The 24,286-nt window shown below is 42.0% G+C and overlaps 1 protein-coding gene across 1 annotated transcript in view; it reads left to right on the top strand.

Moving 5' to 3' along the window:
* The window catches only part of Itpr1 (inositol 1,4,5-trisphosphate receptor type 1), a 337,447-nt gene that overhangs the window by 144,229 nt on the left and 168,932 nt on the right, over positions 1 to 24,286 (top strand). Inside the window, exons 11-17 of the mRNA XM_087904450.1 lie at positions 5,536 to 5,631; positions 7,245 to 7,289; positions 10,864 to 11,018; positions 18,417 to 18,516; positions 19,499 to 19,659; positions 20,013 to 20,154; positions 22,625 to 22,783. Of these exons, the coding sequence (XP_087760576.1) occupies positions 5,536 to 5,631; positions 7,245 to 7,289; positions 10,864 to 11,018; positions 18,417 to 18,516; positions 19,499 to 19,659; positions 20,013 to 20,154; positions 22,625 to 22,783 (858 nt within the window). The remainder of the gene's footprint in view (positions 1 to 5,535; positions 5,632 to 7,244; positions 7,290 to 10,863; positions 11,019 to 18,416; positions 18,517 to 19,498; positions 19,660 to 20,012; positions 20,155 to 22,624; positions 22,784 to 24,286) is intronic.

Here is a 24,286-nt window from a genome sequence, read left to right as displayed (position 1 = left end):
TTGATGGCATTTGAGGGGGTTCTAATTGAGAGCTGTTTAAAGCTTCAGAGCCATTTGTGCTTAGACGTAAGCTTTCATGTGTTCACATGCGTACAAGTGAAATAATTGGAGCCTATATTGGGTATACATTAGCATTATAAGAAGTTGCCAGTCCGAATCCAGGTGTGGTAACATTCCTCTATTGCCACTATTTGGGAGCCAAGGATAGCTGTGAGTTCAAGGTCAAGCTGGATCACCTATAGAGACCCTGACCAAAACCAAAACTAAAAGGGAACTGAGAACAAGAATGAAATTTCCCAACTGTTTTGTAAAGTGGAAAGAATATTTTGTATTTTTGCCAGCAGTGCACAAAATTTGTTATTCCTTCCAATTCTCAACCACGAGCATTCAATATGATCATTCTTTTCCATGTTAACCATTGAAATAGATGTGAAGGAAGGTGATACTCCTTGTGTGCCCCCCCCCCAGGTGAGCAGTTATGCTGCTGATTTTCCTCTGTACTGATTTATTGTCTGTGCATCTTTTCTAGTAAAGGCTCTGCTCAAATATTTTGCCCATTTAAATATGTTCTTTCTTTTCTTTTTTTTCTGGATAAAGAAATAGGCTCATTTTGGTATTGTATAGATAATTTGCTGCAGTTGCTATGATGAAAAGACACCTCTGTCTCTGTCCATCTGTTCATCCGTCTATCCATCCATCCATCTACCTTTTGCGGGGGAGCTTCTCCCTCAGTTTTCTTTCCCTTATCCTCTCCACATCTGCAGCATTTGTTCTTTGGCTTCTGTTCACATCTGTTTAGGGCCAGTCAATCCAGTTGGATTACAAACTCTGTGAGAGCTAGAACTTTGTTCTTGGTCACTGAGACCCTCCTTGTTCCCACCCTACTGAGTTTTTTTTTTCTTTTTGTGTGCCTTTCCTTTGCATTCAAAACAATGTCATGGGAAGAACAAAGTGAACAGAGGAAGAAGGGGGCAGGAAGAAGAAGTCAGGGAATGGAAGGGAAGCAGAGAGAAAGAAGCAGGAAGAAGTCAGGGAGTGGGAGGGAAGCAGAGAGGAGGAAGCAGGAAGAGGGAGTCAGGGAGTGGGAGGGAAGCAGAGAGGAGGAAGCAGGAAGAGGGAGTCAGGGAGTGGGAGGGAAGCAGAGAGGGAAGCAGGAAGAGGAAGGAGGCAGGTAAGGTAACGGTCTCCCCAAGCTAACTGGAAGTGGTAAATGCAAAAGTTTTAAGGAAAAACTGAGCATCTAGGAAGTAGAGGGAAAACAGACTGTCATTTTCTTGACTTAACCACTTCCATTGAGCCATTTTTCAGTGGGTTGGATATTTTTGCGTAGTTGACATTTTATAAACAGATTTTTCACCCTGCTTGACCTAAGTTGAAGGAAGTGTATAAGCCTACAGAAGTCATGGTGTCTCACTCCAGGACCTAAGCAATTTCCCAAGCCTTATTTGTTCAAAATTGATTGAGATGAATCAAAGATGCTAATTTTCCAAGGAGATTTCACTTGAGAACCTACTGGAGAGCATTTTCCATTTTTCCTCTAAGGACAACCTGCTATCCATTTCATACTCATGAAAAGCTGTCTCCTGCCAGGTTTTTATTTTTATTTTTTTTGAATTTCCTATGAAAATGTTTAGTCTTTCTCTAAATTGTTTTCTGCTTTACTGGAAATTTAAGTGTTCCTTCAAAATAAAAGAAAGAAAACAACACCATGTATTTTATGCATTTAAAAAAAATAGATCTAGGGGTGATGGAGAGAGGAGCACTGGCTGCTCTTCTAAAGAACCAAGTTCAATTTTCAACACCCACAAGACAGCCAGCAATGATCAGACTCCATTCGCAGGGAGTCTGATGTCCTCTTCTGGCCCAGCCTGGGCATTGCATGTGTGTGGTGCACAGAAATAGTCAGGTAAATCACTCATACACATAAAATTTCAAAAAAAATTTAAAAGAGCTCTTGAATTCTCATGTATGTATTGGCATAGCCACCCAGCTTTAGTTAATGTTTGTATTATAGTCATGTGTCATAATAGTTTCCTTCCATTTCCTCCCTACTCTCCCTTGGGTTGTTCTGGTCATTTATGTTGTTGATACATGGATCATAAACATCACTTCATTTTATTATTTGCTTTGCTAACCAGTGGCCCTTAGATCTTACATACGCCCTTGCAACCTGCAGGCTGTGGGCTGAAACTCGTTGCATGGGGCAGTCAGATAAGCCAAAAATGTTGGGCACCCAGGGAAGCTGTCACTTATGTTTCAAAGACGACAGGACCACACAGAATCTTTCCTATTTGCATGCATAGTTACCATTCTAAGTTCACAGAGATTCAAGTTTATATCGAGGATTCCTTTCTTCAGAAGAACTTCCCTTGTTTCATGTAGTGCAGTTCTGCCATGGACAAATTGTCTATTTTCTCATTTCTATGGAAATACCTTTGTTTTACCTTCACTTGAAAATGTTTTTCCTTCTTTCCATTAACAGCTTTTTGGAATGCAATTCACACACTGCATATTTATGTTGAAAAATATACAATTAAATACTTTTTAATAGATTCATGGGGCTATGCCCTCTAAATTTTAGAGTATTCTTTGATCATTTCCAAGGAAACCTGTCCCCATTAGCAGTCACTCCTTCCCCCACCCCCAGCCGCCACTACATTCCATTTCCCTGAGATGGAATCAGCTTCTTCAATGGATGTTCCTGTAAGCTATATTTTGTATGTGATTCCCTTTACATGGGGAATTGCTTTGGGGTTGCTCTAACAATACTGGAAATTGATTTCTAAATGTCATTATGTGGCACAGTGAATTAGGGAGTTCTCTGGAGTCTTGTGTAAGGGTATAGGTTCCCTTACTAAGGCTCTGAGCCTAGCTTTGGAGGTTAGAGGTCAGTGTAGGACTTGAGAGCTACACACATTTAGATGTAGCAAATGCTGTCTTCAGAGTTCATCTATATTAACATCTGTGAGTACTGTATTTCCTTACACTCAAGTAATATTCCATTATATGGGTTTCCCTTTGTATGTATGTATGTATGTATGTATGTATGTATGTATGTGTCATTTGACAATGTTTGGGTAATTTTCACTTTTTGGCTCTCATGAAGAGTGCAACTCTAAGCATTTATGTGCTAATTCTTGTGTGCAGTATTTTCATGTCTTGAGAGTAGAATCGTGGGTGATAGGTTTAAGTCGGACTCTACTTAGAGTACCCAGGCTGCCTCCTAAAGTGTCTTCAAACTATCAGTTCCCATCAGTGTATCATGGTTCTGGTTTCTTGGTGGGGCTTTTGTTACCAAAAAGTAGTTCTGTTGGATTTGTTTATATTGCTTGTGATGTGAGTACAAAGGTTTTGAAATCTATGTCCCCTGTGTGCAGCATCTCATAAATCTAACTATGGTGTTCCTTTGTGTGTACATGTGTGTATGTATGTGCTTATCCTGTCAGAGTTCCTTAGTTTCTTGATTCTGTGAATATTTGTCAATAATGATATTGGTGTCATTATTTCCCAGATACATCTTATGCTTTGACCAACTGACCCTGACATAAGTTGGATCATTTGATGCCAACTGACTGAGTTAATGGGTCACCTCCTTATTGCTTTACAGTATAGGAGTTTGTAATTCTTTGATAGAAGCTGCAGTGTAACTCTATTGGGTGAATGGATTTGTTGTTCTTTTTAGAAAAAAGGAGATTTGTTTTGTCAGAGTTATATTCCTGTGAATCAGTTTGATCCTGGTCCTGTGTAGGTTCATTTTCATGCATTCCTAGGTCTGTAACATGAAGGCCTGCTTGTTGGGGTATCTGTCCTGCCCAGCACCCCACAGCCGGCATACCCCAAAGAAAATCACACACAGGACTCCATAAGATTATAAACTGATTGGTCCTTAGCTCTGGCTACTTATTAGCTCTTATAACACATATTACCCCACTATCCTTATCTACGTTAGTCACATGGCTCAGTACCTTTTCTAGCTGGGCAGCTCACATGTTTCTTCTTCGGTGGTCTGGGCAGGACTAGGGGAGGGAGCTTCCTGCTTCCCAGAATACTCCCATTCTTTTTGCTCTACCTCTACTTCCTGTCTGGTTTTCCTGCCTATACTTCCTGCCTGGCCAATCAGCATTTATTTAAAATATGATTGACAGAATACAGACAATTCTCCTGCACCATAGGTCAAGGTAGAATAGTCTATATCGTGAGGCTTCATTATTAATGATAAATGCTCAACATGGTCCACTGAATCTCTCTGTCAAGGTTTGCCTCCCAAAACCATTTGTAGACCCTTAAAAACTCTGGGAGTATTCGAATTTCAGGTGTGTGTATGTGAGTCACATTCATGTTTACATGTTTGCACACGTGTGTGGGTGTGTTGCTGGGGAATGAACCCTGGGCTCTGTGTCTGCTAGACAAGTGCCACGGAACTATACTCCTGTGCCTGCCTTAATCATTTTGGGGGATGTATATTATGGTCTCTTCCGGTATTGGTGGTTTGATATTCAGTCAAAAACTCATGCAAATTTCTGGAGCTTTCTCTGGGTGTTGCATAATACCTCTAGGGCTTTTCCTCCCTATCTCTGATTTTCTTCTTTATACCATGAGCCTTGTGCTCATATATACCCTCATTAGGCTGCTGGTCTGAGAGACCACAGGGATACACCACAACCTGTCTAACAGGTGCATTTGTTTTATAATCCTTCCCAATTTTCTCCTTCACTGTGGTGATGTCATCTGTATGTTGTGGCACAGTAGTTACATATGTCAAATGCGTTGTCATGGCTAGAAGCTGAAAGTTCCATGGTCAGTTGCCCCAGACTCTTCTTACTCTCACACTTCAAAGCTTAGTCTGCAAATATGTTGCAGCACACAAGTACATGTATGGGAGTGATCTCTGAAATTCTGCTTTATCAACTTGTGTGTTTTATGGACGAGTTTCAGAATCTTGATTTACAGATTAAAGGAAATGGCCCAACACTTGCCATGGGCTTGGATCCCCACTTACACATAAAAGCCGGGTGTAGTGGCACATACCCTAACATCAGCATTAGGGAGCAAAGACAGGGAGATTCCCAAGAGCTTGCTGGCCAGCCAGTCTAGCCAATGTGGAAGGCTCTAGGTTCAGGGAGAGCAATAGACCAAGATACCTGAAGTCAACCTCCGCCCTCTATATGTGCAAACACAAGATGAATGCACACACATGCACACCCATATATACAACCAGCAAAACAGTCTTATGTTTCATTAGTATTAAAGCAGACTTAAATAGCACTGCAGTTCTTATTCTAATCATTGCATGTTAAGTAGGATATAATCCCTTCTATGGAGAAGCATCATTTTAATGACTCTGCATCTCTAAATTGAGATGTTCCATCTTGAAGCTTGGCACAGCTGTACAGAAGGGTGCCGAACCCACCCTCCTCATTCCCTCCACCTTGAAAACACCACTAGTGAATGTGACTTGTGATGTCTCCAGTTCGGTGGCATCTCAGTGTGGGCTGACAGCTCTTCCACACCCATTAACTGACTTTCCACTTGCAGGTGGTCCAACATGACCCATGTCGGGGTGGAGCTGGATACTGGAACAGCCTCTTCCGCTTCAAGCACCTGGCAACAGGGCATTACTTGGCAGCAGAGGTAAGTAGCTGCTCATGGTTTTCTCTTGGAAAATGAAGTCATTGTGATTATCTTTCCTCACTTCCTGTAGCCGCGGGACGCCTGGAAACTCAAGGGAGTACTCAGCCACCACGCTTTTCCTTCTGCCTTTCTGTGTTCTTCTATCTTGTTTCTGTAGAAAAGGAAAGTTACAAATACCTGGCATACAGTGGAACTTGACAAAGGCGTCCTGATGAAGTAGGGAGAAAAAAGGAAGTTAGAAAGTAACGTCGGTTTGTAGAGTGATTTTCCTGTTTTGTTGTTGTGTATTTCTTTGCTTGTACTTGTACTTTGCTTGTACTTACCAGACCCACTCTTAACACTTGTCTGATACTTGTCTGCACTGGACACATGGTTTATAAAATCAGAAGCATTGAAGTGCATGGAGAACTAGAGAATTTCATAGAGAAATCTGAGTACTTGGGGTTTAGGGAGAGACATTGGCATTATCAATCTTGAAAGAATATCAGGAACCAAATTAACTTTTCGTTTTCTTTTTTTAGACAAAGCCTTACTATATAGTTGACCTGGAAACTGCTATGTAGGCCAGGCTGTGAATCCACTTACCTTTGCCTCCCAAGTGTTGGGATTAAAGTCTGGTGCCACAGTGTGCCAGGCTCTCAAATTATCTTTTTGAGTCATGGTCTCCCTCAGCAGCCCAGGCTGGCTTTGAATTTTCTAGGCACTGAGACTCCCAAGTGTGAGCCACTTGGATAAGTATCTAACTTATGAAAGCGCTTTGAGGAAAGGAAAGACTCTGTGTTGAAGGGTAGGAGGAATTTCCTTTTTTATTTTTGTATTAAATTAAGGGGCATCCTGCTATGTAACGGATGTTGAGTTTTACTCTGATCTGATGGAAGATGTGCATACAATCTAGTATGCACATACAGAAGATGTGCATACAGATTCCAGTAGTACGTCAAAAGACCCCACTGTTATCTGGCCCCACTCACTCAGGATTTCCAAGGATTTGTTTAGGTGTCAGTACTGCTTCTGCCACTGGCCCTAGGAATTTGGAATCTAAATTTGTAAACTCCCTGGGGTGTCTGATACCTGTACAAACTGATGATTTTGAAATGCTTAAGAAGCAAACATGAAGAAGTCTAAGTTGACATTTAAAATGGAGTCTTGGAAAGAAGAGACCTTACTAAGCAACTTTTAAAACCTTTGATTATATAGTTAAAGATTAAGGATGATTGTCTTCTCTGTTATGTCTTCAGGTAAATGTAGCTCTTTCTAGAGGCCTCCTGTTTCTTCTTTTTCTTTTATCTAAAAGTAAGCAGGGTCATCAGTGACTGTGTGTTGACATCATCTTTATCTTGGCCTTTACCGTTGCGCTCCTAGCCAATCTGTTGTGTTTCCCTGTCTATACTCAGAGCTGAACTGTCTATTAGTGACCGGTGGATTATTCTGTGTGTATTGTATCTGTGTGACTTGTGTCGTTGTTGTGGCATGCTGGTTCTGTGAATGGAGGGAAGGGACAACGTTCTTAGCTGTTCAAGGATGGCTGCAGGCATCGATGTCTCCTGCAGATGGGTCCTGGTCCTGGAGAAAGCAATGGATGTTTTAATTTCCTAATGATTCTTTTTCATCAGGTAGACCCTGACTTTGAGGAAGAATGCCTGGAGTTTCAGCCCTCAGTAAGTATAGGCAAGCGCCTTCGTGTCTTTGTCCAGTAGGCTAAGGCCAAATCCTCTGGAGTTTGTTTAAGAAATTGTCAAGTGGCCTTTGAGTGTCGGGGAAGGGGAAGGCTCAGGCTACCTTCAACAAGATTTTGTTCTGTGCTTCTCTTAAAGGAAGTCAGGTCCTCCTATGGCCTGATTGGTCTAGGCCCTGCTGGTTCTGATGCTTTTCCTCTGTGTTCAGTCACCTCTAAGCTGGAGAAGTGCATAGTATCTCTTGGAGTATTTCTGGGTGGGAGATGGCGGTGGTCCTTGTCAAAGTTGGCCTCTTACAAACAATTGCCTTAATGCTGTGGACCTTGACCTGTGACTAATCTAGATTTTGAAGTGATAGTGAATAGTGTCCTTTTGACTTCTGAGTTCACACATGAGGCCTGGTACACATGGCCTCAGATGGGCCAGTCAGGTGCCTAACCTCTAACCTTGCTTTTTACAAGTTCAGAAATGGGTTTTAGTTTACGATGTGATTTGGAATTTCTGTGCAAAATGGATTTAGCTTTAGAGAAATCATGACCAAGTAATATTGATCTGTGTATGCTTGGGGTGTGAGTATACCCATCTAGGGGCTCAAGAAGGCAGTGGTCATCTTTCATGTGCATAAGGACTTTCACAAAATGGTTCTCTTTGTAGAGTCAGTGATTATGCTGAATTCAAACTAAACAGAATGCCAGAAGGTTGCTGTCTGTTGGCATGTGCTGTTCTCAGTGGTTGGTCTGGTAGATGGTCTTGAGGGTACTTGTTTTTCTAGTAAAATTTGAAATGGCACATCAAAGAGGGAAGTGAGTTGAAAATAACTCAAAATGAAGATGCGTGAGTCCTGGTTAACCTTCTTGTTATGCTTAGGTAGAAGGTTGGCTTTGAAAGAATCTGAGCCATTGTGGCTGAGGATTTCTGACTGTGGCTACGTCGATTTATTAGGGCCATCTCCTCCTCTCACTGTGCCCCACAGGGTGCCTGTGCCTCGTCTTCATTTTCCCATTGCCTTTCTGTCACTTTTCCTTCCACAGGCATTTGGAAAGCTTATCCTCCAGTGCTAATCCATCTTGGAAAACAGGCCTAATCCAGTTCCCTGCTAGTCTGAACCCTTGGCCTGACTTTATTTTCCTGTTTGACATTTCTTATTCTTGGACATTCTTTATTTTAGAGAGCAAACTGCCATGTGTGACCCCAGTGCTGCCAGCCAGCGTATCACTGAGGGAGTCTGACCCTTGGCATGAATATCAAGCCATGGCTCTTTTGAGGGTAGAAGATGTCCTAGTGAGCCACTATTACTCTGGGGGATGGCATTGCTCCTTTGGATTCTGTGTATGAAAGAAAATGGTAATTCTTGGTGTGAGATAAAGTGCTGTGATCAGAAGCCCAGGAAGGAGGGAAGAAAGACAGAGCTTCATTGAAATACCAGACTGATCACTGACAAGCTGTTTGACTGTGAACAAGTAGCTTTCTTTCCCTGAACCTCATTTTCCTCCTCTGGACAAGCATCATTTTCAGGTTGCACGAGATCAGTAGGGACTTTAGTGTGTTCATTTCCAGCAGTTCGTCTTGACTTCACAAGAGTTAGGAAAGACCTTTGTACGCTGCCCTAACATGATGTATCTCAGGGTCTTTCTGAGTCTCTCATTTCGCCGTACCAGTGAAATACCAGCAGGATGGATGTAGACCAAGATGGCATTGCTCTGATGGCCCCACGGTTGCTGGGACTTGGGTCTGCATATGAAGGCTGAGAGGGTTTGACTTGCATCCAAGAGGCTGGAAGCACAGCATTGGTTTCTGTAGGCAGGTGTTAGCTCTGAGAGAGCCCTGCTTTCTGCATTGCCACTTTAGCTTGGGAGTGAGAATGGGAAGTCTAGAGTCATATAAACCTTGGTAAAAATGTCCTTTTCTCACCTGCTCTTGGTTTTCCTAAAAGTTGGCATCAATGAAGTGTTAGACTAGCTGTGTGCTGCTCCTAAAATCGGTGGCCACTTACCTGGTCCCAGAGAGAGTTAGAAGACCAACCTGAGGCTTCTTCTCTGCTGCTCATCACATGTGCCTTTCTTCCCACTAGGTGGCAGATGCCGACTGTACACCAGAGTGTGTGGCTGGGTTCCTTGCTAAATAGAGAAAGCTTATGAAGCCGCAGTTTCCTCTAGACCTACTGGAGTCTCTGAGCTGTCATTGCCTTAACCAAGCCCTTAGTTATAACTGGTTCAGAATCTGTGTTGAGAGTGTGTATAGAACACTTCAGGTGACAAGAGTTAGGAGGGAACAGCTTCTAAGTATTCTCCCCAAACCAAAGGCCCAGAGTGTTCTGGCTGCAGATGTTACCTTAGGGTAGAGAAAATAAAAGCCCTCAGATTTGTGTGTGTGTGTGTGTGTGTGTGTGTGTGTGTGTGTGTGTGTGTGTGTGGTAATAAGAGAACTTCTTAATTGAGTTTTTATTTGTGCTTTGTTTTTTCAGATAGGGTCTTGCTATGTTGTCTAAGCTAGTCTTGAACGCTGAGGATCAAGCACTACCACAATCTCCACCAATCCCTAGTCTCTCCAGTAGCCCTGTTATCTGAGATTATAGATCTGTATAAGAGTAAAAGAACTTTCACTTACTTATTTACTTATTTATTTGTTTGTGGAAACTAAAGTTAGACCTCAGCCTTGTGGAGCTGAATTTTCTCACATTCTCTCTGTTTCCTTTGAGTTGACTTCCTGGTCTTGATTGCTGTGTATTCCTGGTATTGTCTTCCTCTGCATTTGGGCAAGAGGTGACGTTTCAGCCAGACAGAAGCAAGCCAGAGATGAGGAAATCATGTTTTCCCAGCAGGTGCAGGGCGTGTGGTCTGGCATTGAAAAGAATCGCCCGTGTGGTTTCCGAGCTGAAATAGAAGCAGAGCCCATCTGAGCAGGCATTCAGGCTAAGCCCATTTGTGAACATTCTTTGGCACATGAACTTTGCTTTGGAGATGAGAATGGATCCTTAGGGTTTCCCAGTCACCATTGTTCATCAAGTGTTACTGCAGCATGAGAGGCCCTTTGCTTTGCCATCAGTAGCCTTCGTAATCAATGACCCGTGTGTTCTTTAGGACTAGAGTGACTTGTCAAGCTCAGGGACACTTAGATCCGGGTTTATTTTATTTCTTCTCCTAGGAAATACTTGTGTTATATTTTTGGTAGACAACTATTCCTATAAATTAACACCACCACAAATAACTAGTTTCACGGGCCAAGCTTCCTCAAGTGCTCTGCTCCCCAGCTGTTGCACATGGGTGTGGCTCTATGGAGTGAAGATCTTGGTGGCCAATAACTCTTTCCATAGTCATCTGCTGCTGTCCCTTCACAGGGTGGGAACATTATGTATGACGACACAGAGAAGTTGAGAATAAATAGTTTGGGGTCACATGGCCAATGGCCACCTTGTAGGTCTACTCTGAAACTGTGGTCCTTCTCCTGCCAGCTGCTGACACTGTTGCTCCTCCTCTCTTCCTGTGGACTGTGGCATGATGGTGGTAAGTGAGGCTCTCACCTACAGAGCCCCTCACTTGATCCCTCTTCTTTTCAGGTGGACCCAGATCAGGATGCATCAAGGAGTAGGTTGAGAAATGCCCAAGAAAAAATGGTATACTCTCTGGTCTCCGTGCCCGAAGGCAATGACATCTCCTCCATCTTTGAGCTAGACCCCACAACTCTTCGTGGAGGTGACAGCCTTGTCCCAAGGTATGATTTTAAAATTCCTTATCCTACGAGAATCAGGGCTAGTCTTGACGGTCTGAATGTGTTTCTTGAAATGCAAAGCATCGTGGCCTTTTCTTGAAGCACTTTTGAAGGAGTTGGTGAAGCATTTGTACTGATCCCAACATAACATTTAAATATGTATGCCTCACCAATGGTCAGTTCTTGGTGGTTGGGTAAAAAGTACTATATTTATGAGGCGGGAGAGATGACTTATGGGTTAAGAGCACCAAGGACCCAGGTTTGGTTCCCAGCACATAAATGGTAGCTCGCAACTGTCTGTAACTCCAGTTCTATGGGATCTGATACTCTCTTCTAGCCTCTATGGGCACTGCATGCATGATGCATGTAAACTCATGCAAGTACACATACACATAGACATAGACATGATACTTCATTATTTACAAGTCCTGTATTGGGGTTGGAGAGATGGCACAGGAGATAACATGTTTGCCATCCAAGCTAAATGACATGAGCTCGAGTCCCTAGATCTGAAGTAAAGCTGTATGCATCTGTAATCCCAATGCTTTTCTGACAAAATGGGAGGTGAGACAGGAGAGTACCTAGAAGCTTATGAGCTGGTAGCCTGGTGTATTAGTAGTCTAGTACATCTGTGGAGAGCAGAGACTCTCTCAAGCAAGGTATGGAAGGTGAGAGTTGACACCAAGTTTGTTCTTTGACTTCTATACTCATGCAGGCACACATACTACACACACTCACACTCACTGTACACACTACACAAACTCACACTCACACACACAATTTAAACATACTATTTAGGTTATTAATACATATCTCTGGCAGTTCTATATTTTAAAGCCTTTTTCTCCTTCCCCGACATCTGGATAATCTCTTAGTAAACTGGATAAATAATTGAAAAGAAACTTTTAAAAATTGAAAATTACTGTGTGCATGGTAAATTTATTTAAAATACTGAAAAGTTGAACTCTTGGGGTTATTTTTTGTATTTTATTTAACTTAACTATTACTTTTGTTGCCTAAGAATGTGTTTCCGTATTGCATTGTGAATGGAAGAGCCAAACTTTAAACAACTTTCAGTGTTCTGTACGTGTGCATGATGTGTTTATGTGAGTGTGTACTCACTGTGTGAGGATGCTGATCAGGACAGCCTTCCCGTAGGGAGCAGGGCTCAAACTCAGAGGCCATACTTTTTATTTTAAAAAGTTTTGGTTTTATGTGTATGGATTTCTTTGCCTGTATGTATGTGTATGTACCATGTGCATACCTGGTGCCCATAGAATTTACAGACAGTTGTGAGCTACCAGGTGGGTACTGGGAACCAAACCCTGCTGGAGTTCTTTCTCTCTGAGGTATGGCTCCAGCCTTCTCAGAGTTACAGTCTTGTGCTCTTAGTGCTTTATGCATTGTCCATCTCACTGACCACCCCCCAAAGCCATTTATCTGTCTGTCTGTATTCATCCATCCACCCATCTATCCATCTGTCCATCTGTTTGTCTGTCATTTACTCATTTATTTTGAGGCAGGGTCCCACTGTGTTTCCTTGGCTGGCCTGGAACTCACCTAGATCTTTCCGCCTCTGCCTCCAAAGTACTGGGATTAAAATTGTACACCAACACACCTTGTCAAAATCTATTCTTACTAAATTCAACAACAGTATTATTCATGACTATACTGTCCATTGATTTCCAACTAAGTAGTTGTATGTATGAATCACAGTGCTAAGTAGATACCATCCTCATCTTATATAATTTATAGTTTTATCATACTTGAAGTTCTGTGAGGTAGGTATTATTCACCCTTTTATAGAAAGACACTGGGACTCGGCGAGTTTAAGCAAAGTATCGTGTCAGAGTCCTGTAGCGGAAACCATATTGGTAAATGGCTGAGGCAGAGTGTCTGGACATTACATCTCACTCTTCAGCTCTGCAATGGGTGGCCGGTATCTCCCTGGTGTTCACTGGATCTCCATGAGGCCCCTCACTGAGTACACCTTTGTGTTTCATTTTACCTTGCCACTTTTTTGCTCAACCTGGGATGGGCTAGGGGGGTATAACATCACCCCCTGTGTGATGGCTATCACAATTCAGAATCCTTGATTTGTGCTCATTGCTATTGCTGTCCTTCTAAGAGGGAGAAATGGAAGGCATTGCCCATAGAGAACAAAACCTTACAAGGTGAGACAGCCTCGCTTTGCTGGTCAATCAGATTTCCTAGTTATTAAGCTCTGTTGGCTTGCTCATCCCTTGAGAATCTGGGGGAGGCTAGAGTCTCCAGCTCTTAGACTTTTTTTCTGTTTCCTCTGCCATGATGTTCCCTGAGCCCTGGTAGTGGTTGGATTAATGACAGATATCCCATGTAGGGGTGAACGTTGTCCCTTATTCTCAGCATTCTGACCAGTTACATCTTCTTCCATGGACTTCTGTCTACCACAAAAAGAAGCTTTTATGATCGAACTTGAGGGCAGCTTTAAACTTCTGGAGGTCTATTGGTATAAGCATGAATATTTAGAAGGCATGTTGATCACATGACCATTTAGCAAAAAAAAAATAATAGCAGATTTTGCTCCAGGGCCTATGGCATACCTAGCCATTCATAAACTTTTGACCTGGGTACAAGGCATGAAATTTCTTCCTGTGGAGCAGACCTCAAATCCAATCAGAAAGTGGTTAGCCTATAACAGCTGTGCCACTATTGCACAAGTGGGCATATCATCTCTGTCAGGTTGGTACTATAACATGAAGGGTCCAGCAGCGGGTAAGACTTCTTCTCCTGTGACAGCCTGGATAGTACCTTCTGTTACCATGAAAGTGACTAGCAGGGAGAATATGTCCTGGAAGGTTTGAGATTGATTTCCCTCTGTCTTAGAGCCAGATCATGTAGTATTTTTAGGAACAGGCTCTTGCCATATGGTTATCCTAGGTAACCAAGGGCAATGGCGATAATTTGTGTTATTTTAGAGAGCACTGGGATTTTTCTTTACCAATAACTCACAGGGAGGTAGCCTATGCCTTGTTCATTTAATAGCCCAAGTCTTCTGGAAGCAGCATTGTCCTCTCATACAGGATAATTCTGTTCAAACTAATTTTCTTAGTTGGATTTTAAAATGGGCTCACTAGCTGACAGGTTTCCATAAGGCCTTTTCGTAGATTTTGAGTTTGGGTTATATTCCACTACACCCCTTCCTCTCTCTCATGTTTCTCCCCCTCCTATTCGCATTCAGTCTTTTAATTCTCAAACTTCCCGTTCTTTCATTTCACAGTTCTCTGCGACCTGTACACTTTTTTTGTTTTTAAGTTGGCTTGTGTTGAGGTACGCTTTCATGTAGTATTTCATATTCTTTTTCTTGGGGTAGCCGTCCCCTTCTCCCCAATCTTTGGAATATGTTGATGTACCCCCAACTTCACCCACCCCCACTTTTCTTTTCCTTTCTTCCCCTCACCTCATAGTTCCCTTTCACCTGAGTCTACCTCTCCCTTAACATCCTCTTCCCCCTACAAAAAGGCCTCTTTCTTCTTTCCTGCCTTCCACCTCCACATTAAACCGGCAAAACAAAAGATCTAAAGCCAGGATCTGCCTATGGGAGAGAAGAACATGAGGCGTTTGTCTTTCTGTGTCTGGGTTATCACACTTGGTATAACTTTTACAGTTCCATCCTTTTACCTACAGGTATCATTTTTCTTTGCAGATGATTAATATTCCCTTATTACATGTATCATTTTTCTTATCTACTCATCTATTGACGGGCATCCAGGTTGAGTCCTGCTTTCTAGTTATTGCGAGTAGAGCAGCTGTGAGCACGGATGCGCAGGTGTCTCTCTAGCACAGTGATTCCCAGCCTGCCTAATGTGCAAACTTTTATTTAGTTCAGTTCTTCATGCTGTGATAACTCCATCCATAAAATCATTTCATTGCTACTTCATGACTTTAATTTTTCTACTGTATGGATTGTAACGTGATATGCGACCCCTAAGGGGGTCGTGACCCACAGGTTGAGGACTGCTCTAGGAGGCTATAAGCTATACGCTCAGGAATAGTATAGCTTAATCATATGCTAGTTCTATTTCTTGTCTTTTGAGAAACCTCCAGATTGATTTCCAACATGGATGTACTAGCTTACACTCCAGCCAACATCCACCCCATTAATTGTAGGCCACATTTATTACCTGGTGACTATTAAAGTTATCTGTACTCTGGCCTACACAGGAGGGATATCTTTGTGAATGTTTGCATACAAATTTTTGTGGTTCCATATTTTTCTTGAGTCCATATCTAGAAGCAGTGTTGCTGATTGTAGGGGAATCTTGAGTTTAACCTTTGACGAGCTGACAGGTTATCTCTCAAAGTAGATACACTTCTGTTCCTATCAACAAACACATGAGGGTTCCAGTTCTCACCAATATTTTTTTTTTTTGAGTCATCCTAATTAGTGTGAAGTGAGATGTCATTGAGGATGGGATTCGCATTTCTCTAATGGTCAGTAATGTTGATCCTCTTTTCAGGTGTTTATCTTCTCATACTCCTTGTCATTTTTCTTAGTTACACATCCTCTTACTACTGAGTTATGTTTTCGATACAAACATCTGATCCATGAGAAACAAATGCTTTACATGTTATTTTTCCAGTCTTTAATGGTGTACTGAATAGGTTCAAGTTATTTTTCAGTTTGATTCTATTTTGTATTCTTACCTAAAAAGCCATGACCACAAGATTTTATAGTGATATTTTCTTCTAAGATTTTATTTATTTTCATTGTTTACACTTAGATTTTTTATACATTTTGAAATTGCTTAAAGCATATTTTGAGGTAGGAAATACTGCATTTTAAAAACTTCCTTTCTCCATGTAAATAGGTGTTGGTCTGCATAACTCAGGAACATTGTAGCTTAAATAATTCTCCATTTTCCATGTTCTGACAATTAGTGATTTTTTTTCCTTAGGTTTTATCATTGAAAGTCTGTACTCAGGGATTGTCAGGCTAATGAAGAACTGAAAGATGTGATTTAAAATATCACACTGTCTATGAGAATCTTCTTTATTGCATTCCTTGCAAAGAGGGAACCAGGAACTCATCAGCTTGTGTTCCTCAGTGACTTAGAAATCCCCATAATCCTAGGAGGAAGGCAAGTTTAAATTGCTAGTCGACTGGCTAAGTGGTGTTGGCTGGTTGAGACCCCTCCTCTGTTTTCTGTGCATTCATTATTGCTTCTCCTAGGCCAACTTTCTTTGTGAGCAGGTGTCCTCACACTGATTCTAAGCTTAGAAACAAGAGGTGAGGACGTACATTCAGCCTCGGGAGATAATAGCTCTGGCATGGCCTGTCAGTGTGTTCATTTATGGTCTTGTCGGATCTTTGCCTTATTTTTTTTTCTTCATTCTCGTCCTAAGCTGCCATCCTTAGAGCCAGAGGAAAGTAGGGCCTCTTATCCACTGATCTTGTGGAATCTAAGTGACCTTAGGAGCAACACATTCCTTTCTCTGCATGTAAAAACTCTCCTGTGGAAGAAGGCAGTTGAAAGAACACATGACAACCAAAAAGAACAGTATTAAGATGCCATCCATGACAGTGTGCGCTAACCTGTTAGGTCATTTTAAAATTGTGCTGTGTTTTTCTTATTACAGATTGCAATATATAAAGTTAGACATGTGCACAAGTGGTATCAGCAATTGCATTTTTTTTAATAGTCAGTCGAAAAAGAATTCTTCAGAGTCAAATAAAAGGGATAATGACCAATCTTGGATATATTGAATCAGATAATAAAATTGCAGTATGTGTGAGTTAGATAATTTAAGGAGCATTGGAAGGACTTGTATGACTCTTGTGTACTTATCCCAGCAGCATGGCATTTGAGGTAAGGATTAGGATTATTTGTCATAGGACTCTATGGACTGTAATTATCCAACTAAAACTATGCTCTGAGTTTTGGCTGCACTCTAAAAATACAGAAAATGAACCAAACTCACTCAAAAGGGAAAAAATGCAAATACCCCTGTTTAATATCTTGTTCGGTTCATGTTAGTCACAGTAAATAGCACTAGGGTTTCCCTTTTCTGCCCTCGAAATGTTCAGGACAGTTTCAGCAAAAGAAACCCAGGTCTACTGAAGGTGCACATCTGTGCTTGGGCTCTTCCATGAATGTGGTATGCATAGGTCCTAAATGACTCTTCCTTTGAATGATTTTCACTTTACCTGATCTGCCCCTGGTCTGCCAGTGTCTAAAGTTCCAGTTCAAAGTCATCACGGTTTCCTGTAGCAGAATGCTTTCGTGTTTTGAGTCCTCCTCACCCGTCTCCTGTCGCTGCTGCTTGCTGCGTGTCCTCTTCTCTTGTCTCACTAAAGGAGTGGCTATTCTTGAAGGGTGAACCGCCTTCCATTGTTTTCTACTATTTCAGAAGTGCAGCTGCATTGAAAAATGTCTTAAACATGATGCATGTTCATCATATAAAGAAATAACCATAAAATAAATCATGTAGAGAAAAAAATAAGCAAGTAGCAACTATATATGATTGAACTATTCAGAGGAAATCAGCTGCACTTAAGATCCTGGGTTCATGTAGGTTCCAAACAGGTTTCTGGGCACAACTGTAACATGTGATTTGTCATACGTGAAACTGTGAGCTACTTTGAATGACCTTAGTGGAACTCTGTGCTGTGGATCTGTTTTCAAATAACTGATTATCACTTGTTAACATTTTAAGAAACTGACATTCCATATACTGTAATGGACTAGGTCCTTATGGACATTAGATGGTGCAGTTTTGTCTTACAACAAACACTTGACTGAGCATCTTTGTAACACACTCTGCACCTGTGCTGTTTTTCTTCTGGGAAAATCTAAAGTTGGAGTTTGTAAATAAAAGCAGTCGTTTATTTTCATTTGTTTGTATCTCATTTATCATGTTGTCAGCAACCAGACTCCTTGCTAGAGCTGTCGCTTTTCCATTCTAGCCAGCAGCGCTCAGGGAGTGAGCTCAGTGGTATGGCTAGTATCTAGAATGTCAGGCCCTTGAGCAGTCCTGTCACTAAAACAAAACACCTACCCCAAAAGCGTAGGAGAATTCCTTTCTTCTACACACTAGCTTTTCCCAGCCTTGAGCTCTGAGGAATGTGATAGGAAAAAAAAATAGCACTTTCTTCTGTATTAATGATATACTAAGTTGAGTGTTTATCTGCAATTTATATGTTAGCATTAAAGTGTTGCCTGTGTCTGTCCCATTTTCATTATTCATGTTTCTTACTGATTTGTATGAGTTCATTGTGCGTATGGATCAGTAACTTTTAAAGTCTGTTTAGTTCTTTTGTTTTTCCAGGCTACTATTTTTCCTTTAGCATGGTGCATGGTAACCACATTATCATGATCCCAAATGTCCTTCTGTCTGAAGTTTTTTATTGCTTCCCTTTAGAAACTCCTATGTCCGTCTCCGACACCTGTGCACAAATACATGGGTTCACAGCACAAACATTCCCATCGACAAGGAGGAAGAAAAACCTGTGATGCTGAAGGTAAGTCCAGAATGTGGCCTCATGCTCTGATAAAAGGGCTCCTTTGACGACAGATGGGAAGATAGGGAACTTTGGAGAATTTCCCTGTTGTTTTGTTTCTTCTAGCTTTGGTAAGAGTACAGTCATGACCAAACTTGATGTGATGAAAAAATTTATTTCAAGGGATCAAATACCTGGGTGAAGCCAGCTCAGGGATTTGAAGATAAACAGGCCTTTTCTTTTATTCCCTTGCTGTTGAGCAATTCATTTCATGTCTGCCATGGCTTTGGCTATGGGAATGCCTGCTTGTGTATTGAGATACATTGATATTTGGTTGATTCCCTCTGCACCTTCAGTATTTTCTCTCTCAGTGTATGTGATGAGTATCTATTCCTTGTGCATCTAAAAGAGATTTCCCCACCTATTTACCATCACTCCTTTTCTCCACCAGCCACGGAGCTTATATGGCATGAAAACATGCGGGATTTTTCTTTTGAGAATTATTTTCCCTTTTAGGTGGGTTTAGGTTTGCAGAAAAAATTAAAAGAATGGTACAGTGTCTATGTTCCTTAGAGTCATTAATTGCCATTTTATATATTTACTTTTTCTCTTAATAAAATGTTACTTAATTATAAGTTGTTCCTATTGCATGTATTTACCCTCATATTTCCTTCTGCCCTTTTCCTTTCTTACCATACAGTGTATATTCATATGGAAATAGCTCTTTGTAACACAGTAGTACCATGCACAATGAATATACACAATGCAGATGTAGCAAAATTGTTTAAAAAGATAATAGCCCCCCTTACTACCTCACCAGTCCCCACAAAACTACTTTCCTATTTGGAGAACATCTTTCTAGAAGTTTCCTGTGTCTATTTGATACAAATGCCAAGAGAACTTCAAGTTCTTTGGATTGCCTAATATCCTGTAAACAAAGCGTTTGATTAGTGCCTTACTTTCCCAATCAAAATTACCATATGACAACTCCCTTGACTTTCAGATTGGTACCTCTCCTCTGAAGGAGGACAAGGAAGCCTTTGCCATAGTTCCTGTTTCTCCTGCTGAGGTTCGGGACCTGGACTTTGCCAATGATGCCAGCAAGGTGCTGGGCTCCATTGCTGGGAAGCTGGAAAAGGGCACCATCACCCAGAACGAAAGAAGGTGAGTGCTTCCCACAGGTGCTGACACAGTAGTCCTCCTCTGTGACTTACAAAAGCCCTTGGGGAGCAAGAAGATCAGGACTCTGAAGAACTGTGTGAGAGAGAGGCAGGCCTGAGCTTTCTGGGCAGCTGCGCTGTATGATGTCCAGAAACGGGTGCTTTTGTACTTACCTGTGCTTGCTTTTGTTTCAGAGTCATGTTATGTAGCTCAGTTGGCCTCAGCTGTGGTTTTGAGGGTGCTAGGAAGCCTGAGTCCTCTTCCCTTTACCTTGTTCCTAACGCTTGAACCTACAGGCAAAGCTTTTAGCCTGTAGAAGTTTGAACACTGCCTTTAGCAAGCTCTGCTCTCCTAAGGTCCGTCACAAAGCTGCTGGAAGACTTGGTTTACTTTGTCACGGGCGGAACGAACTCAGGCCAAGACGTGCTGGAAGTAGTCTTCTCCAAGCCCAACAGAGAGCGGCAGAAGCTGATGAGGGAACAGAATATCCTCAAACAGGTCGGTGTGCCTTGGTGATCTTTGGGGTTAGCCTTGTGAGAAGCCTGCGGGATCTTTGTTCATGCGAAGAGACATGGATGACTCTGATCCGGAAGATGTAGTATGGATTATTGTTTTTTAAAAAGTAGTCCTTTCTTAGAGTAGTTTTCCGTCTATAGCAAAATTTAAGTGGCAAGACAGTGTCTTCCTGTATCCCCTGCCACAGTGTCAATATCCTGAAGCAGAATGGAGCTTGTGTCATATGAATATAGATTGATAAATAGTTCATGATCCTCACTTGGTGTTGTACATGATTTTTTTTGTTTTGTTTTGTTTTGGTATGTGTGTACTATCACAGTATCATTGCCCTAAAAATCCATGGAATATTTTTATTGTCCCCTAAATTTTCTGCTCCACCTATCCACCCATTGTTCTTCCACTGTCCTTGGCAACCACTCCTCTTTTAATTGTGTTCATGTTTTCCTCATTCCGTCTGCCAGTGTGGAATTGTGTGGCTTGCAGGCTTTTCAGCTAAGTAAGGTTCTCCCTGTCTTCTCATGGCTCAGTACCCCAGTCCAGCTGCTAGGTACCGCACTTGCTAGGCATGAGCCGTGTGGGTGTGCACTTATTATAGGCACCCTAAGAAGCATTCAGGGAGTACTGCTATGTCATTCAAATATAGTATAGTGTGCCACAGTTCCTTATGGCTACTTCGTATGTTAAGGGAATTTGTGATATTTGACAAATCCAGCAGGCCTATATTCACTCTTATGGACAGCCGTAGTGATCACCTCTAAATGTTTCCATCAACATGGAGTGCTAGTTTACAGAAGTGTCTAGATGGCATTTGGTATGTATGAGTCACCTTTCTATCGCTGTGACAAAATACCTGGAAATAATCTTACAGAGAAAAGGTCTGCTGTGATTCCCAGTTGCAGGAGTTTCAGTCCATGGTCACTGGCCCTGTTACTCTTAGCCTGTGGTGTATTGCATGATGGTGAGGAGCCTGTGCTGGGGCAAAGCTGCTCTCCTATGCATGAGGAAGCAGAGAACTTGCTTCTCTGACCAGGCCTCTTCTATGGAACCCGTTCAGCTGTGAATCCACCCAATCAGATCAGAGCCCTCGTGACCCAGTCACCTCCCAGAGGACTCTCCTATTAACACAGCCGCATCAGGGACCAGGCCCTAACCATGAGCTTCTCGGGTCCTTATAATTCTGAGTATTGACAGTATTAAATAAACAGACAGAGTCAAGGGAGCAGCATGGCAAATCCAGGTAGAGGACGCACGCTGAATACACACAGTACATTCTCTAAAACTGCAGGAGAATTGCTTAGTGTTTCCTTGAAACCTGCTGGTGACCAAAATGAAGAAACTAGTTACAAAGCCCCATACTTCTCCGTGAGAGTTTGGCATGTGGAAATCCTCCTTCCTGTTGGGCTGTGAGAGACAAAATTCATATTTCAGCCAGGTTTGAAGTCCAACAACAAATTACATCCAGATGTTTCATGTTTTGAATCCCAGATTAGAATTCTGGCTTAATGTCTTTGTTCATTCCCACAGTAGCCATCCCGTGAGGGGTTAAAGCAGTGTTGGTCAGTTGCGTAGGACACTGTGTTTCTGAGGTTTACAATTGCTGTCCGTTTTAATTCTCACAATACTTAAGTCCTTCAGATGCTGCTCTTTTCCTGTGGGAGAGATAGTTTCCTTTGGCCATGACCTGCACTATTAGTCAGTGTTCCCTGAAATCAAATCAGTCTAGTTGATAGCAAAGAATTACATTCATTTTGGTCTTACTAGGATTGTAATCCAGGAGACACCAAATCCAACGGTCTTCAGCAGGCACTCAAAGTTTTACGAGATGATGACTGTTTTTATAGCCTAATCCACAAGCAGGTTGGCTAATTGCATCCTGTCCATGGAGACTTGTGCTTGGTGTGACCAGGGTCACACTGTCTTACAGGAAAAGGGTTGGATAGTCTCATGAAACCAGGCAGATCGTTTCCAAACTGTTATGAAACTCACTAAATCTCCTTCTAGGGATTGCATGCCAGCTCTGTTTGAGGTCAGCCTGTGCCTGCGTGGGCATGCACAGACAATTGAGGTCAAAATTAGACTGTGGATGTTTGTGAAATCTGGCTTAGCAAGTTCTCACAACTTCAGTGTTAGTGCCTGGATCAATGCTAATCTGTTTTTTATTTTCTCCCTGGCAGAAGTCATAAAGGTATATAATTTCAACCTAAAATCCCCTTCCCACAGTCTGCTAAATGATGCTCCACCGTGTGAGTGAGGACCGATGAGATATTGGTGTGCTGAATGTATAGAAACCCAGCCTTGATGATTGACAGATGTAGGTTTCAAGTCTTTTGATGAGTTTGAGTAGAGAAAACCTTTCCAAGTAATCCTGCTCTAGGTGTGTCCCTTCCTGGAGGGAGAGTTAAGAGTTTAAAGCACACAGTGATGGCAGACTGCTCTTTGTTTTTACAAACAGATCTTCAAGCTGTTGCAGGCCCCCTTCACAGACTGTGGGGATGGCCCGATGCTACGGCTGGAGGAGCTGGGGGACCAGCGCCATGCTCCTTTCCGACATATTTGCCGACTCTGCTACAGGGTCCTGAGACACTCACAGCAAGACTACAGGAAGAACCAGGTAGGGATTAAAATGGCTAGGAAATAAATGTTGGGTTCCTCCCTGATGTTCATGTGCTTTACTCATGAGTTTTAGGTGATATATACCTTTGCAATTAAAGGACAGAGAATAGTCAGTCCTCTGTTAAATTTGCCCCCAAAAAGGAAGCGGATGGTTGGTGAGTTTGGGAAGAACATGCATCACAGGATCCTTGAGGGAGATACTAGAGACGCATCACAGTTTCTTGTAAACGTGTGTAATTTTCAGGGGTCAATTAACAAATAAGAAATGGAAAAGATACCAAGAAATCTCTTCTGTGAACACATTTCAGTGAAACTTATATTTCTGAGATTGGTGTTACATTTGCAGTACATGTATGTGGAACATATGTGTGTGTGTTCTGTGTGTGGTACATGTGCATTTTGTGAGTGTGCACACCCATGCCTGTGGAGGTCAGAGGAGGGTATAAGGTGTTATACTCCATCACTCTCTTCCTTGCTCCTCTGAGATAGGATTGCTCACTGGACCAGGAGCTGCGCTGGCAGCTGGTTCAGAACCTCTAGTGAACTTAGTCTTCCCCAGCTCAAAGCTAGAGTTGCAAGTGTCCATGGTAGTGTTCGGCTTTTGTGTGGGTGCTGGGTGTTTATGTTAGAGTCTCATGCTTGTGCAAGAAACGTTCCACCGCACTGAGCCATTTCCCTCACTCTGCTGTATGCTTTTGTGCCATGTTCCCATAGGGCTTAGGCACGAAATGATTTCATGTTTAAGGAATAGATTGTTTTCTTCCTACCCACATTTCATGACCTCTGCTGTTGAAGGTTAGTTTTTCTTGACTATAGTTCTAGATCATTTTTGCTGTTTTAAAAAGTGACTTATGTCTATGTGTATATTATACACAGATTTGCATTTTGTCTATAAATAAAGGTATCTCTCTCATTCTCTCTCTCTGTGTGTCACACATACACACACAAATATGGTACACACTCTTCTTGTGAAGTCAAGGGTGTAATAAACAGCATGGAGACTCTAAAGACACTGAGAGATGTGTTGATGGATCATTGACTCTCAACCAGCGGTGATTCTGTTCCATACAGAACTGTGACAGTGTCTGGAGACCCTTCTGGATGTTACATCCTGGGAGCATTCATGGTATCTAATGGGTAGGAACAGAGATACTGGGAAATACTCAGCAGCACCTAGGGCATCCCTACTCAACAAAGAGTGATCTAGCTTCATGTCAGTGGTACTAAGACAGGACAACCAGCATCTTTGTAGCATTGAGGGTGCACAAACTGGCAATGTTAGCATACTTGAGGTCTGCCACTCTGTCTGGATTGTAAGTTTGAATTTTCTTTGTAGTTAAAGGCTTTCATTATTGTGAAGATAACCTTAATCTTTACTAATGATTTAGAAACATAACCATGCCAGCAGGCTGCAGATTTTTTTTAAGTCTACCTCCAACACATTCATACCAGAATACATAGTCTGCCTCTGTCTTCATTCTTTAGATGAAGGGATAAGAGT

The sequence above is a fragment of the Myodes glareolus genome, chromosome 3 (genome assembly GCF_982192425.1).
Source record: "Myodes glareolus chromosome 3, mMyoGla1.1, whole genome shotgun sequence".
NCBI lineage: Eukaryota > Metazoa > Chordata > Mammalia > Rodentia > Cricetidae > Myodes > Myodes glareolus.
The sequence above is the reverse complement of the archived record's forward strand: the minus strand, read 5'-3'. Positions and strand labels throughout refer to the sequence as shown.